Below are 12,740 nucleotides of genomic sequence, written 5' to 3'. Positions count from 1 at the left end.
ATTTTTTACGAAGCACATTGACTCTTATTTTGTGTTTTGCGGTTGACTTAGATGAAATCACAAAATTACCCTAGTGATGTATGCTGAAATACCGAAAAAAATCATCATGTTTTGGTATTACAATCACCGCTTCAACTGTGTATGTTTTTTACACGTTCGCATTTATGGTGTTAAATTCAATAGAATTTTCTAGATTAAGAGCAATGTTCTGTAGTTTATATTCGTTTTGCGCAAACATGCAGTTTCAGATGCAACACAATCTGATTTTTACAAGTCAAAAGACGCATCTTATTATCACATTTTTTTCTAAAACGCGGAGCTGGAATGAGATAAAATGCGTACAAACTGAAAAATATGTCACATAATCTAGACGATTCCACTAATTACGGCACCATAAATTTAAACGTGTAAAAAAATTTATAGTTGAGGTGTTATTATAATTAGGGAAAATTACGGCCACCCCCCTGAGCTATGGTCAAATTACGAAAACCCCCCTCCTGTTTGGGTAATTACAGTCACCCCCTCAACTATGTATTTATCTTACGAAAAGACCCCTTCAAAGGTAAATTTAGGGTTTTTAATTCGGTAAAACCGGACCAAAATTTCGGTACGCCAACATTTCATACCGTTTACCGAACAAAATATACGATTTGGTTCAGTAAATAACCGAATTACATAAATTTTACGTAAAAATATTTAAAAAGAAGGGGGTGGCTGTAATTACCTAAACAAGAGGGATTTTTTCGTAATTTGACCATACATCAGGAGTGGCCGTAATTTGCCCTTATAATTAGCTCGAAGGTGGGCGTACTTTACACTTTCAATAATTTATTCAGAAAAATATTATAATTTAAATAAAAAACTTGAAATACAAGTAGAAGAATTGGCACGTGCGCCGTCTGAGCGTTTGAGATGGGCAGACGGGTCACGGACAGCCCGACAAAAGATTTGGATATCTGGGAATAATTTATTAATTTATTAATTTATCAATTTGGGGTTTTACCATTTAGTGAGCAAAAGAACCGACACAAGGAAATGGGTTCAAGTTCAAATGTTTTGGTATCTGACCCCTTCTTGTTTTGACTGATTTGACTTGACCCGAAACTCAACTGGATCGGATCCAGTTTCAGGCATAGTTGTACTTAATTACTTAACTTTCTACATTAATTAATAATATATCATATTATCACGTCCTTAAAAACAAAACCACTATACGATGTGCTGATCTACAAATTTTTTAACGCAAGAATCTCAAAAGTAGATTCAAATAAATTATAAACTATTGACTTTTTTAATTGTGATCTAATGACAGTGATTAGCATACAATTAATATTACATGTATGGTGCACTATCTTGAACTATCCCAACAAATTAACAAATTAAATTCGGCTTAATTTCACTTTGCACCCTTGAAGTGGAGAATTTTGGCACTTTGCGCCCTTGAAAAACAATAATAGCACATTGCACCATCAGAACACAATAAATCATTCATTATGCACCATGAGTTGAATAATAAAAGAAATTTCACTTTTTTTTGGGTACAAAATAACAAATTAAAATTTTATTTTCTTTAACCTCCAACCTAATTTCGAGCGCACAAAGTGCGAGAAAATAAAAATCACAACGGATTATTGAAATAAACTATATTTTCTTACAAACAAAAACTTTTATCCCGAAATTATTCAATTGATGGATCTTTTATTGTAATTGGTGGAAATATTAGGTAAAAATTTTTGGAAGAAAATATAATTATAATATAACTTGATAACGAAATAGCTGAAGGATTTTTTTTTCATAAAATATTTTTTTTGTGATAAAAAATATAATATTTAAATACCACTAAAAATTATTAAATTACATTTATTAGCTTTGAAAATTTCATTCATGGTACATTATGCATGATATATTGTATTCGAGAGTGCAAAGTGCTATTAATTTATTTCGAGTGTGCAAAGTGCCAAATTGGTATATTTCAAGTGTGCAAAGTGGAATTAAGACAATTAAATTCAAAGTAAATTACCAAAATCACCTTGAACTAAGGTCTCTAAGGTCTAATTATCAAATTTCTTAACATAAAAATATGTCTATAATGCCCTTGGGTTAAATAATAATAATAAAATTATTCATAATTACTAAAAAAGATAACCCATAACATTTGTTTCTTTCGAACAATATCCCCTAATAGCTTCTTAATTTAAAAATAAAATAAATTGAATATTTTATTTGAAAGTTTGGTGAATTTGGCAGCCTCTTTCAGGGACATTTCGACAACTTCCAGTTAGCTTTTCAACAATATTTACATTAATATCACTTAAAAAAAAGGAAAAATTAGCAATAGCCCCCTCATCTAGGAACATGAGCTAATGAAACACTTTCTCCCAAAAATAATTGGAGAAAATTCCCGTAAATAATATTCCACTCAAATGTTATTTTAATAATTCTCAAACTACCCTTATTAATATTAAATCTCATTTTCATGTTTCAAAATCCTAACCCATTTCATATGCCGTTTTTCTCTTCTCCTTTTCTCATCTTCTCTCTTCTCTCTTTTCTTCTCGACTAAAATTCAGAGGAAAATCAAGACGTCGACCGATGGTGGTGGTGGTGGAAGAGTGTTTGTCGCCTATTGGTTTTTGGCCCAAATGTGTTTTGGGCCAGAAAGCCCAATTAACCCCTTTATATACACCACCATTGAGTTAAGCCCAAGAGTGAATAAGTGAGCCCAAATTCATATCTGAGTCAAATTCATCCGTTGGATTTCTGGCTGAATCTGGACCGTTTATTCATTCACTTAAATATTCTCTTCTCTCTCTTCTTTACCCTCATTCTGAAACCCTAGTTTTTTACCCTTCTTCTCCGTCGCTCCTGCTTCTGTCTTCTTCCTCCCTTGTACTGCATTGACTCTGTCATGGCTGGAGGTCAAAGAGCACGGTACATGGCTGACTTTGACCGTCCAGTACTGCCTACACCGGCTCTATTCGACTTCTGTCTCTATAAATACTGGTATGGAGGTTGGAAGAGGATAAGACACAGATAAAACCCTAGACTCGACCTAAATCTCTCAGTTTTTCTATTTGTGAGTTCTGAAATTGGGGTTTTGGTGAGTGGGTAAGCTTGAGTGCTTGATCTGTTCTTTCCTTTGTGGTATTATGGGTGAAACTAGGGTTTGTGTGTTGAGAGAGAAAGAAGATCAGTTCTTCTTGTGGGTACTCTGGTGGTGTATAGTGGAAAGTGTGAATCTCTGGTGTGAAAATTGGAAGACTGAGCTGATATTCTTAATCTATTTATCTTTCAATTTTATTCACCTTTATTTCTATCTTTCTATTGTACTTGAGTGTATATATTCTCCTTGGCAGTAATCAATACTGCTCAAGGGGAACTTATACTATATTAGGCTTTATGGAGCTTGGCAGTTTGATACCTTACATCGCCGCCTCCCGCCGCCGCGTGAAGGGTGGTGACGATCTGTAATTGGCGGCGGTGGTTTCCACCAACGACGTTGAAGCTGATAACTAGCGCTCGTCGTCGAGGGCGCAGTGAGTTGACGGCTACGAGGATGAGGCATGAGAAAATCACTGTTGCAATTGATGTTGATGAAGGTATTTATTTATTTGTTTGTTTTTTTGTTTTAATAATTATTTTTGTAGTGTTGCTTTTGTTATGTGTTCAGAAATTGTTTATGGAGTGACCAGCAATGGTTGACAAATAGCTTGAATCGTTCTTGTTTGTTTTTTATTTATTTAAATACTAATTTGTGTTTTTTTGTATGAATTAATTATTATATTTATTTTATTCTGCTTAGGGATTGGTTGAATAGTGTGGTGTGCATGGCGGCGGTGTGGTGAGGATGGGGAGGCAGATTTAGGTTTTTTTGGTGGATCGGGCGGAGGACGGCGCGTATGGAGAAATTCGCGCAAACTGGGACCATAATCGATTATGTACATGTTCAATAGTCGATTAAGTTACTCGACTATGCTATGGTAGTCGATTAAGGTTGATCGACTCCAGTTTTTTAAATATTTTTTTGAGTTTTTTGTTTATTGATTCCAATTGTATAAATCAATTATAATGTTTGTATATTTTTTGATTTTGTAAAATATAGTTGATTTTGCAGTTGCGGTTTGTTATTTTTAGTAGCAGATTCTTAGTCGACTATGCTTCATCGTAGTCGATTAATATACCTGATATAGAAAAAAAATTAAAAAACAAAGAAAGTTAAAAAAAAATTAAAGAATTTCCTTAATCGACTATGCTTCATAGTCGATTAAGAAAACTGATACATAAAATAATAAACGGTAAAAAACTGAAAAAAAGTAAATAAAAAAATTCAAAAATCGCTGATGACCAGCGTGACCCAGTGATGATGTGGCAGGCGCAGACAGAATTGGAAAAAATAATAGCTAGAAATGGGTGTGATCTTTTCTTAAATTGAGAGAAATATTTTGGATATCTCTCCATTAAAAAAAAGTAATAAGGGGGGTGTTCTCAAAAAGAAAAAAAAAATTACATTATCTATTATTTATAATTTATAGTAATTAAAGGAGAATAAAAAATAAAATTGCTGATCCAGACCAAAACTGGATCGCAAGGCCCACAACGGACAGCCCATTAACAGGGGCCCAAAGCTGATATAGGCGGCCCGATTAAGGAAGGAGGCTCGCGAAAGGAAAGCCCAGTTCCTTCCTCTGCACCCACCTTGAGTTAGCGACAAAAGAAGGAAATGAAGTCCCGCAGGCATCAGCGGCGCACGGGAGGTCCGCTTGACTGTGGGAAGACGGGGCGAGTAAGGGAAGAAGGATATAAATGCACTGACAACGCCCCAGCGGCGCATTAAATACCATGACAGTGACATTTAATGCCCGAATGACAAAGTGCGGCCAAAAAACTAGGAAAATGCATGGAGAAAACTGTCAATCACGTCTAGGCCTGGCCATAAGAGAGATCATCATGATCCAAGCCACCCGCTCAAAAATGAAAAGAGGACTCCGCAGGGCTGCTCAGCCAGAATTCGAGCTAGGCCCTAGGAAAGCAGGCCAAAGGAACACTATAAAGGGAGACGTGCGCCCACCCTAAGGACCAGGTTCTTTTACGTATTTTTTCCTAAATATATACAACAAATAAATCCTTTGAAACCGTTAGTGACTTGACCGTTGAAGTGCTAACACCGGTGTCAATCCTGCTCCCTTTTTTGTAGGTCATCCCCATTATTGCAAAGGAAGTCATCGGGTCGTATTTCTTTAGAACCGATCAATTGCGCACTCCCATTGATTTCAATCCAAAAAATTCTACTTTCGAACAAATTCTCTTTCCAATCTTCGAAATTTTTTATTTCCACATTTTCTGAATTTTTTTATGAACAAGATTATAGTTTTATTATTTTCTTTTTTTCTTTTTTTTTTTTTGTAACGAAAATTGCACTTTGTCAAAATTGTTAATTTTACCCGTAATTTGTAACGATTTACTGATAGAAACAATGGAAATGTAGTCAATCAAAATATTTGATACTGCATTCCTAATACAGTCACATACTCAAAAGATCATAATTAAAACCCTCTTAAATAATGAACAATACAATAGAACTCCCCCATACATAATTAGTACGTACAAAACAATTAACTATCAAAAAAAATTAGTGCAAAATAATCAAATTTTATTCAAAAAAAAAATTACAATTACACTTCTCATGGAATAGTATTATCATAGTTATCTCCTGAGGATAAAATTCCTATATTTTTAGGAATATTCGATGAATAAAAAGATCCCGTCAAAATTCACATTGTAAAGGAGACAGTATAAGACGACAACAAACTTCATGGATGTTTTTGTAATTATGGATATGTGATGCATTTTTCGTAAATTGATCATAATTCCGAAAGTATAGCATCTTATTAGATTTTAGTATGTAATTACAATTGGAATACATTATATTAATATATATGTGTGTGTGTTTGTGTTTGCAATATTGGTGTAAAATATATTTTTGGACAGATTGAAATTTTAATATTTTGAAATCGTATAGAAATTGGAGAATTTTCGATAATTAAATTATATATTTTCCGTATTCCAATTCAAAACAAAATCAGAAACAATAAAATGCAAAAAAAAATACAAAAACTGAATCGAAATCGACGTAATTCAAGAATTAAGTTTGTACTAATTGAATCCAAATCGACGTAATCCAAGAGGGACCGAACTGAAACGCACATATATTTTCAAGGTAGATATGATAAGACCCTTCAAACCTACATCCACGGTAATTGCTCCGGTCGATACTTTAATGGCTAAGCTCGTAGTTTACTCGGTGTGAATTATATATCGATCTCTTGCGATTTACGAATTATTAATTAAATAATATTAGTACTTCAAGAACGTCGAAATATTAATTAATGACACGAAAATATTAATTAATGACACGAGTACATTAATTGGGTGTGTCTATGCAACAATGGTTGAATTAAACTTACACAATAGGCCTAACAACTTTTCCTATCTTCAACTCTTACCTAACCAGTACAGATCATCACTCATCAGGTTATATATAACAGAAAGAATTAGGCAAGCATGGAACATATTGAATTTTGCAAGCATATAATTTATCATTTTAAATAACTATGATCTTGAATTTTCAATTCCTAAGAGAAAAAATGTTGCAGCACCCCTTGAGTACTCATTTGATTCCGCTCGAGTGGCAAAGTCGAGGTTCTCCATCACCTAATTTTTCGATTGTTTCGCGCCGATCATCGGGTGTTAAGTTATCTGCTCTGAACAACCACAACACTTTAGCTTTCAACAACATTAGCGGTGGCAAAGGGTAGTTGTTTTCTCACTTGTGGTTGTTACTTCGGCCCTTCTATTTCATTCTGAGTGCCGTTTAAAGTTAATGCACATTGATTAAAAAACGATTAAATAACATTGATTTTATGAAAATAATATCTCATTTGACAGAATTACCCCTTTGTCATTTTTCATTTTGTCACTTCACTAATATTAGGTAAAGTTTTGGGAGAACAAAAAAAAACTTTATTGTACATTGAAACTCTAGGCGCCAATTAGTATACAAAATACAATTATGGCTCAAGAGACACTTCAATAAAAATGAGGGAGTATTATTAAGAATTGCCTATATCATGTGTTTTAATTTTTAAACATAATTATATATGCTTCATTTTATTTTATTTTACTTATTTATTATTATTGGTAGGATGAATTGGTTCCACGAAATAAAACTAGAGGTTCGGGATCATGAAGTGGATCGATATGGAGTAGTTAAAGATTCTATTTATGCAAATTATTGTGAATACGGTGAGACTGCTTCAACCGATATTATTATTATTAGGGCAAATTACGGACACCTCTAAGGTATGACTAAATTACGAAAAGTTCCTCTTGTTTGGGTAATTACTGTCACCCCCTCCTTTTAAATATTTTTACATAAAATTTATGTAATTCGGTTATTTACTGAACCAAATTGTATATTCAGTTCGGTAAACGGTATGAAATGTTGGCGTACCGAAATTTCGGTTCGGTTTTACCGATTTTAACATCCCTAAATTTACCTCTGGATGAGTATTTTCGTAAGATAATACATAGTTGAGGGGTGGCTGTAATTACCCAAACAGAAGGGGTGTTTTCGTAATTTAACCATAACTCAGGGGTGGCCGTAATTATTATTATTATTATTATTATTATTATTATTATTATTATTATTATTATTATTATTATTATTATTATTATTATTATTATTATTATTATTATTATTATTTCTTCACATGATATTTGTGCAGGTCAGTTTCAACTATTCAAAGACGAGATCGGAGCAGAGGATGAAGTTTTAGCTATTACAGAAATGTCATTCAAATATATCGCACCTTTAAGGGTATGGATTTTATTCAAGGCTTGTCTATTTTCGTTTTCATATATTTTATAATTCTTTCGATTAATTTCTTCACGATTTTTTTTTTTTCTGTTTGTTGTAGCGTGGAGATAGATTTGTTTTGAATGTGAAGTTATACGACTACTCTGCCACTCGACTATACTTTGAAAATCTCATCGTCAAGCAACCAAACCTACAGGTTCTTTTTCGGGTAGCTCTATATGTTCGTCTTTATCATTTAAATAAGTAAACAATCTTTAGATTTTTTTTCGAATCCTACGTATATTCACATTACCGGAAACAACGGCAAAGTCAGCTTCAATTTAAGAGAGTAAACTAAAGTTTACAGAGCTCAAGGGCAGCGTATCGCTATTTTTCTAAATATATTAGCATAAAATGACATATAAGAATTAAATATGTGAAGACTTTATATTCAAAAAAAGTATGAACTCAAATACAATATGTCTACAAAATGACCGTTGAAAACTTCTCAAATTATTACTCCCTACGTTCCCTATTAAGTGTCGTTTTTGGCTTTGCACAAGGATTAAGAAGCTCAATAAATGTGTCTTGATTTTAGGTAAAATATATTAGAAAGTCTAAAATAACCTTGATTATTTAATGATGTGATAAGAGATAATTAATACTTATAGTTGAATTAATAAGGTTAAAACAGGAAAAAATGCATTTAATGCAGTATTAGAAATCTAAAGTGACAGATAATATGGAACAAAAATATTTTTAAAAAGAGACAATTATTGTGGAACAGAGGAAGTATTTATGGTAAATTACGGATACCCCTTTAGGTAAGACTAAATAACTAATGAATTTATGTGAATTTGTTGGTAATTACAAATATACCATAAAACAAACAATCCATTACAAACCCTAACTAAATGAATTAATTGTTCAAATTATTCTTTTTATTAAATAAATAAACTATTGGTAAATTGCGGGTAACCCCTAAGATAGGACAAAATATTACATTTAACCTCCTGTGAGTATATTGCATTTACCCATTGGGTAGATTTGGAAATTCATGACCAATATCTCATGGAATTAAAATTTTGTTACTCATAGCTCTGTAAGGAAGTAAAGGTAAGCCAAAAAAAAAAAAAAAAGCTAACTCAGGGAGCATTTGTAATTATCAAATAGTTTTTTGTCTTACCATTACACCGGTATGGAGTTATGAGTAACATAATTTTAATTTCATAGAATATTCGTTATTTTGTACTGATTCTGTCCTGATATATTTTAGATAGATTAATGTTTGGTATGATTATGCAGCCAATTTTGGAGGCAAAATCAACAATCGTTTGCCTGGATAAAAACTATCGTCCAGTTCGTATATCTCGGAGAACGATATCTAAATTCAATCAGTTTCTCGTTCAGTACTGAACTTTTTGCCCCGTAAAAATTTGATATCTTATTTTGTTTTACCTATATGTATTTTATGGAGTTATTTGCACAGACCCTTCCGTGTAAATTCTGATGGGTAAAAAAGTCCATATGTTAAAATAATTAGCACAGACTCCCCTATGTCCTGTTTTATTTAGTCCGCCACCCCTTACATAGTTTGGCGTGTTGACTTAATTGAAATGACATATTTACTCCTAATTAAAAAATAAAGCAAACATACAGAAAATACTTAAAAACACGTCATCATCATCTTCTTCATCTCTCATCACATCCTCTGCCATCGTCGCTACAAATGGTCCGCCGGAGACACCAACAAGCTCATTTCATTCTAGAACTTGCCCTGACGAATCCCCAAATTGCGAACCACGACACCCACATGCAACTTCCATTGTGTTTCTTGAAAAAACGAGACTCTTCGCCATTGATTTGATCTTCTGAGAAACCATGGCCCGAAAACTCCGAAGAAACAATCGACAACCCTCTACTTCCAATAATGGTCGTTGCCGCCGCACGAAGACGAAGATGGTGGAAGAAAAGTCATTTTTTGGGCCTCCACTTTCACCGCCCGGTCTCACCGCCCACCGCCGCACACCTCCGTCGCGGGATGGGACAAACTCAATTGGGAGAAGAGCGACCAATCATTGGCCGTCTCCACTCCCATTGCAAATCCACGTCTAACTTGCGGTTGTGGGAGGCAGATCTGAAAGATGTGGTGGTGGTGGGGTGGTGCAGAAGGACTGCTTGGTGGTGGTGAGAAGCGACGGAGGGCTGAGGTGGGTTTTTCTTGGCTAACAATTCAATCCCTTGACTTTGGAGAAAAGGGCTTTTCTGGAATTTCAAGGGATTGAATTGAAAAAATTGAAAACTTTATTTGGGGCTTATTTTTGAAATTTACAATGTAAAGGGTATTTTGGTCTTTTCACGTCAAAATTTGAGCTCCATTCGAATATTTGGCGGGTGTATCACACGACCAACTCGTAGGGGCTTTCATATCGTTGACTATGTAACACATGAGAGGTATGTGCTAATTGTTTTAACATATGGGTTTTATTAGCCATTAGACATTACACAGGAGGTGTCGGATAGGGGTGGGCATTCGGGTCGGGTTATGACCCGATCCGGCCGGGTCGGGTTATGACCCGATCCGGCCGGGTCGGGTAATTTTTGAAAAAAACGGGTTTTGCCGGGTTCGGGTACCCGGTGCCTAAAAATCGGGTCGGGTTCGGGTATTGGTATTTCTACCGGGTTACCCGATCGGGTACCCGGTTAATTTTTTTTTTATTAAAACTAAAAAAAGGGGCAGACAATCTTATCTGAACTAGGACTAGATTTCTTTCTTGTTCTCTTTGATTCTTTGATACTCGGAGAATGACGGAAACAAGAGTAGTTTTTGCAAGAAACACTACTGAAATTGCAGCCACATGGAGGAGTTTCTGGTCGCCAGATCTGGAGCTCGTTAGGTTATGACGGCGGGCCGGCGGCGGCCAATTTTTTAAAGTGAGGAGGAGCTGAGAGTCTTTGAGGAAGCCATTTGCGGCGCGCCGACGGTGGTGAGACTTGAGAGAGAAACGAAGAAGATTATAAGTTTATAACCTATAGAGGAAAGTTTTGTGTATATGGGCGTGGTGGAGGAGATTCTTTTCGGCTTGGATCTCCTAAAAGAAAAATTAAAGACTTCATTTTTCATGGTGTTAGGTAATCAGATTCAATTTTCTTCATGAATTTCACAGAGATAAAGTAGAGAGAGAAAGTGGTGTTTATGAGAGAGAATGTGGGTTGGTGGTTTATGGAGAGGGGAGAATGGCTGCGAAATGGAAGTAAAAAAAGGCAGAAGCTTTCATTTGTTTTACAAAAAAAAGAATAAAAAAAAAATTTGAAAACCCGACCCGACCCGAACCCGACCCGAAAAAACCGGGTACCCGGCAACCGGGTACCCGGTTTTTTCGGGTCGGGTTCGGGTACTGTTTTTTTTCAAAAAAACCCGAATAACCCGACCTGAATAACCCGAATAACCCAACCCGACCCGAATGCCCACCCCTAGTGTCGGATGTTAAAACCTCGTATTTTATGACAAAAACATCAATATCTCGTTAAAAATAAATCGTGTTGATTTTACATCATGATACAAAATGAATTTTGAAAATTTCTCGAAAATTTCAACACACCAAAGCTTCATATTTTTATATACTTTTCCTATGCAATTTGAATCAGTGAAATTGAGTTCATATATATTAGCGTATCTATATTATATATATTACGTATACCTATTATTATTCTTATTTATTAGGTTACCTTGTATATTAGGTTTCCTTGTATATTAGGTTACCTTGTGTAGTAGGTTAGGGTTTCCTACATGTAACTATATATATGACTAATATACGTAAGAGATATCACTCTCTCTTTTTTCCAAATATATTTCTCCTATATGGTATCAGACACTAGGTTAACCTAGCCGTCACCACCTCTTCTTCTATTTTTCTGCATAGCCGTCGCCCTACCCCCTTCTTCTCCATGGCCGGCGAATCTTCATCTTCTTCTCCCTCCAATCCTTTTCACCTTGCTCATGCCATCTCTAATATCAAATCCCTTATTCCCGTTACTATAGATCTAAAAAATCCTAATTATCAAAAGTGGAGCCACTTTTTCACGATCACCGTCGGTCGTTTCTGCCTCTCCGATCTTCTCCATGGCAAACCCCGACCGGATTCGATTTCCGCCGACGAATGGCAGCGCGCCGACTATCTCCTCCAATCTTGGATCTACGGCACCATCTCCGACGATCTATCCAGCATGGTTCTCTCAAAAACCTCCACCGCCAGTGATCTATGGAACGCCATCTCTTCTCTCTTCACCGATAACAAAGACTATCGAGCCATTCAACTTGAAGAAAAATTCAAGTCCCTCAAGAAAGGCGCTCTCTCCATTCACGATTATTGCCAAATAATCAAGATCACGGCGGACAGCTTGGCCGATGTCGGAAATCCAATCTCCGACAAACAACTCGTTCTACAAACCCTACACGACCTCCCGAAAAATTACGGGACCGTCGCCAATCTCATCTTCTTTTAAAATCCCCTTCCCACCTTTCTACAGACTCGTTTGCTCCTTCAGATGGAAGAAACAAGAATTTCTGAACCGGAGCAGACCGCTGCTGTTTTCTACGCCTCCAACGCGAACTGTCCATCCAACAATTGCAACAGTTCCAGCAACAGTTCCTGCGGAGGTAGTTTTTCGCGCTATCAGCGCGGGGGTGGCCGATCCAACCGTCGAGGAGGTCGCAGCACTAACCGCCACCCCATGCAGCACTACGGCTATCATAGTGCTCATGGCGCATCTCAACTTTGGCGCGCACCTTACCGACAACAGTCAATTCTGGGATCCGCTCAAAATACATCGGGCCACCCAGCGGCTCAAGCCTACTTTACTGGACCACTTGAACCCTACACCG

The 12,740-nt window shown here is 35.8% G+C and overlaps 2 protein-coding genes across 2 annotated transcripts; both read left to right on the top strand.

Moving 5' to 3' along the window:
* Positions 1-6,563: 6,563 nt before the first annotated feature.
* Positions 6,564-9,518, top strand: LOC105957119 (acyl-acyl carrier protein thioesterase ATL3, chloroplastic-like). Its single transcript, XM_012981045.2, has 5 exons — positions 6,564-6,811; positions 7,202-7,302; positions 7,785-7,876; positions 7,977-8,072; positions 9,161-9,518. The coding sequence occupies exons 1-5, from the start codon at positions 6,612-6,614 to the stop codon at positions 9,269-9,271; spliced, it is 600 nt and encodes a 199-aa protein (XP_012836499.1). The 5' UTR covers positions 6,564-6,611; the 3' UTR covers positions 9,272-9,518.
* A 2,285-nt stretch (positions 9,519-11,803) lies between these two features.
* LOC148765952 (uncharacterized) lies at positions 11,804-12,361 on the top strand. Its single transcript, XM_088812443.1, has one exon. The coding sequence runs from the start codon at positions 11,804-11,806 to the stop codon at positions 12,359-12,361; it is 558 nt and encodes a 185-aa protein (XP_088668569.1).
* Positions 12,362-12,740: the final 379 nt, after the last annotated feature.

Source organism: Erythranthe guttata, chromosome 13 (genome assembly GCF_056151865.1).
Source record: "Erythranthe guttata isolate IM_541 chromosome 13, IM_541, whole genome shotgun sequence".
Lineage (NCBI taxonomy): Eukaryota > Viridiplantae > Streptophyta > Magnoliopsida > Lamiales > Phrymaceae > Erythranthe > Erythranthe guttata.
The sequence above is the reverse complement of the archived record's forward strand: the minus strand, read 5'-3'. Positions and strand labels throughout refer to the sequence as shown.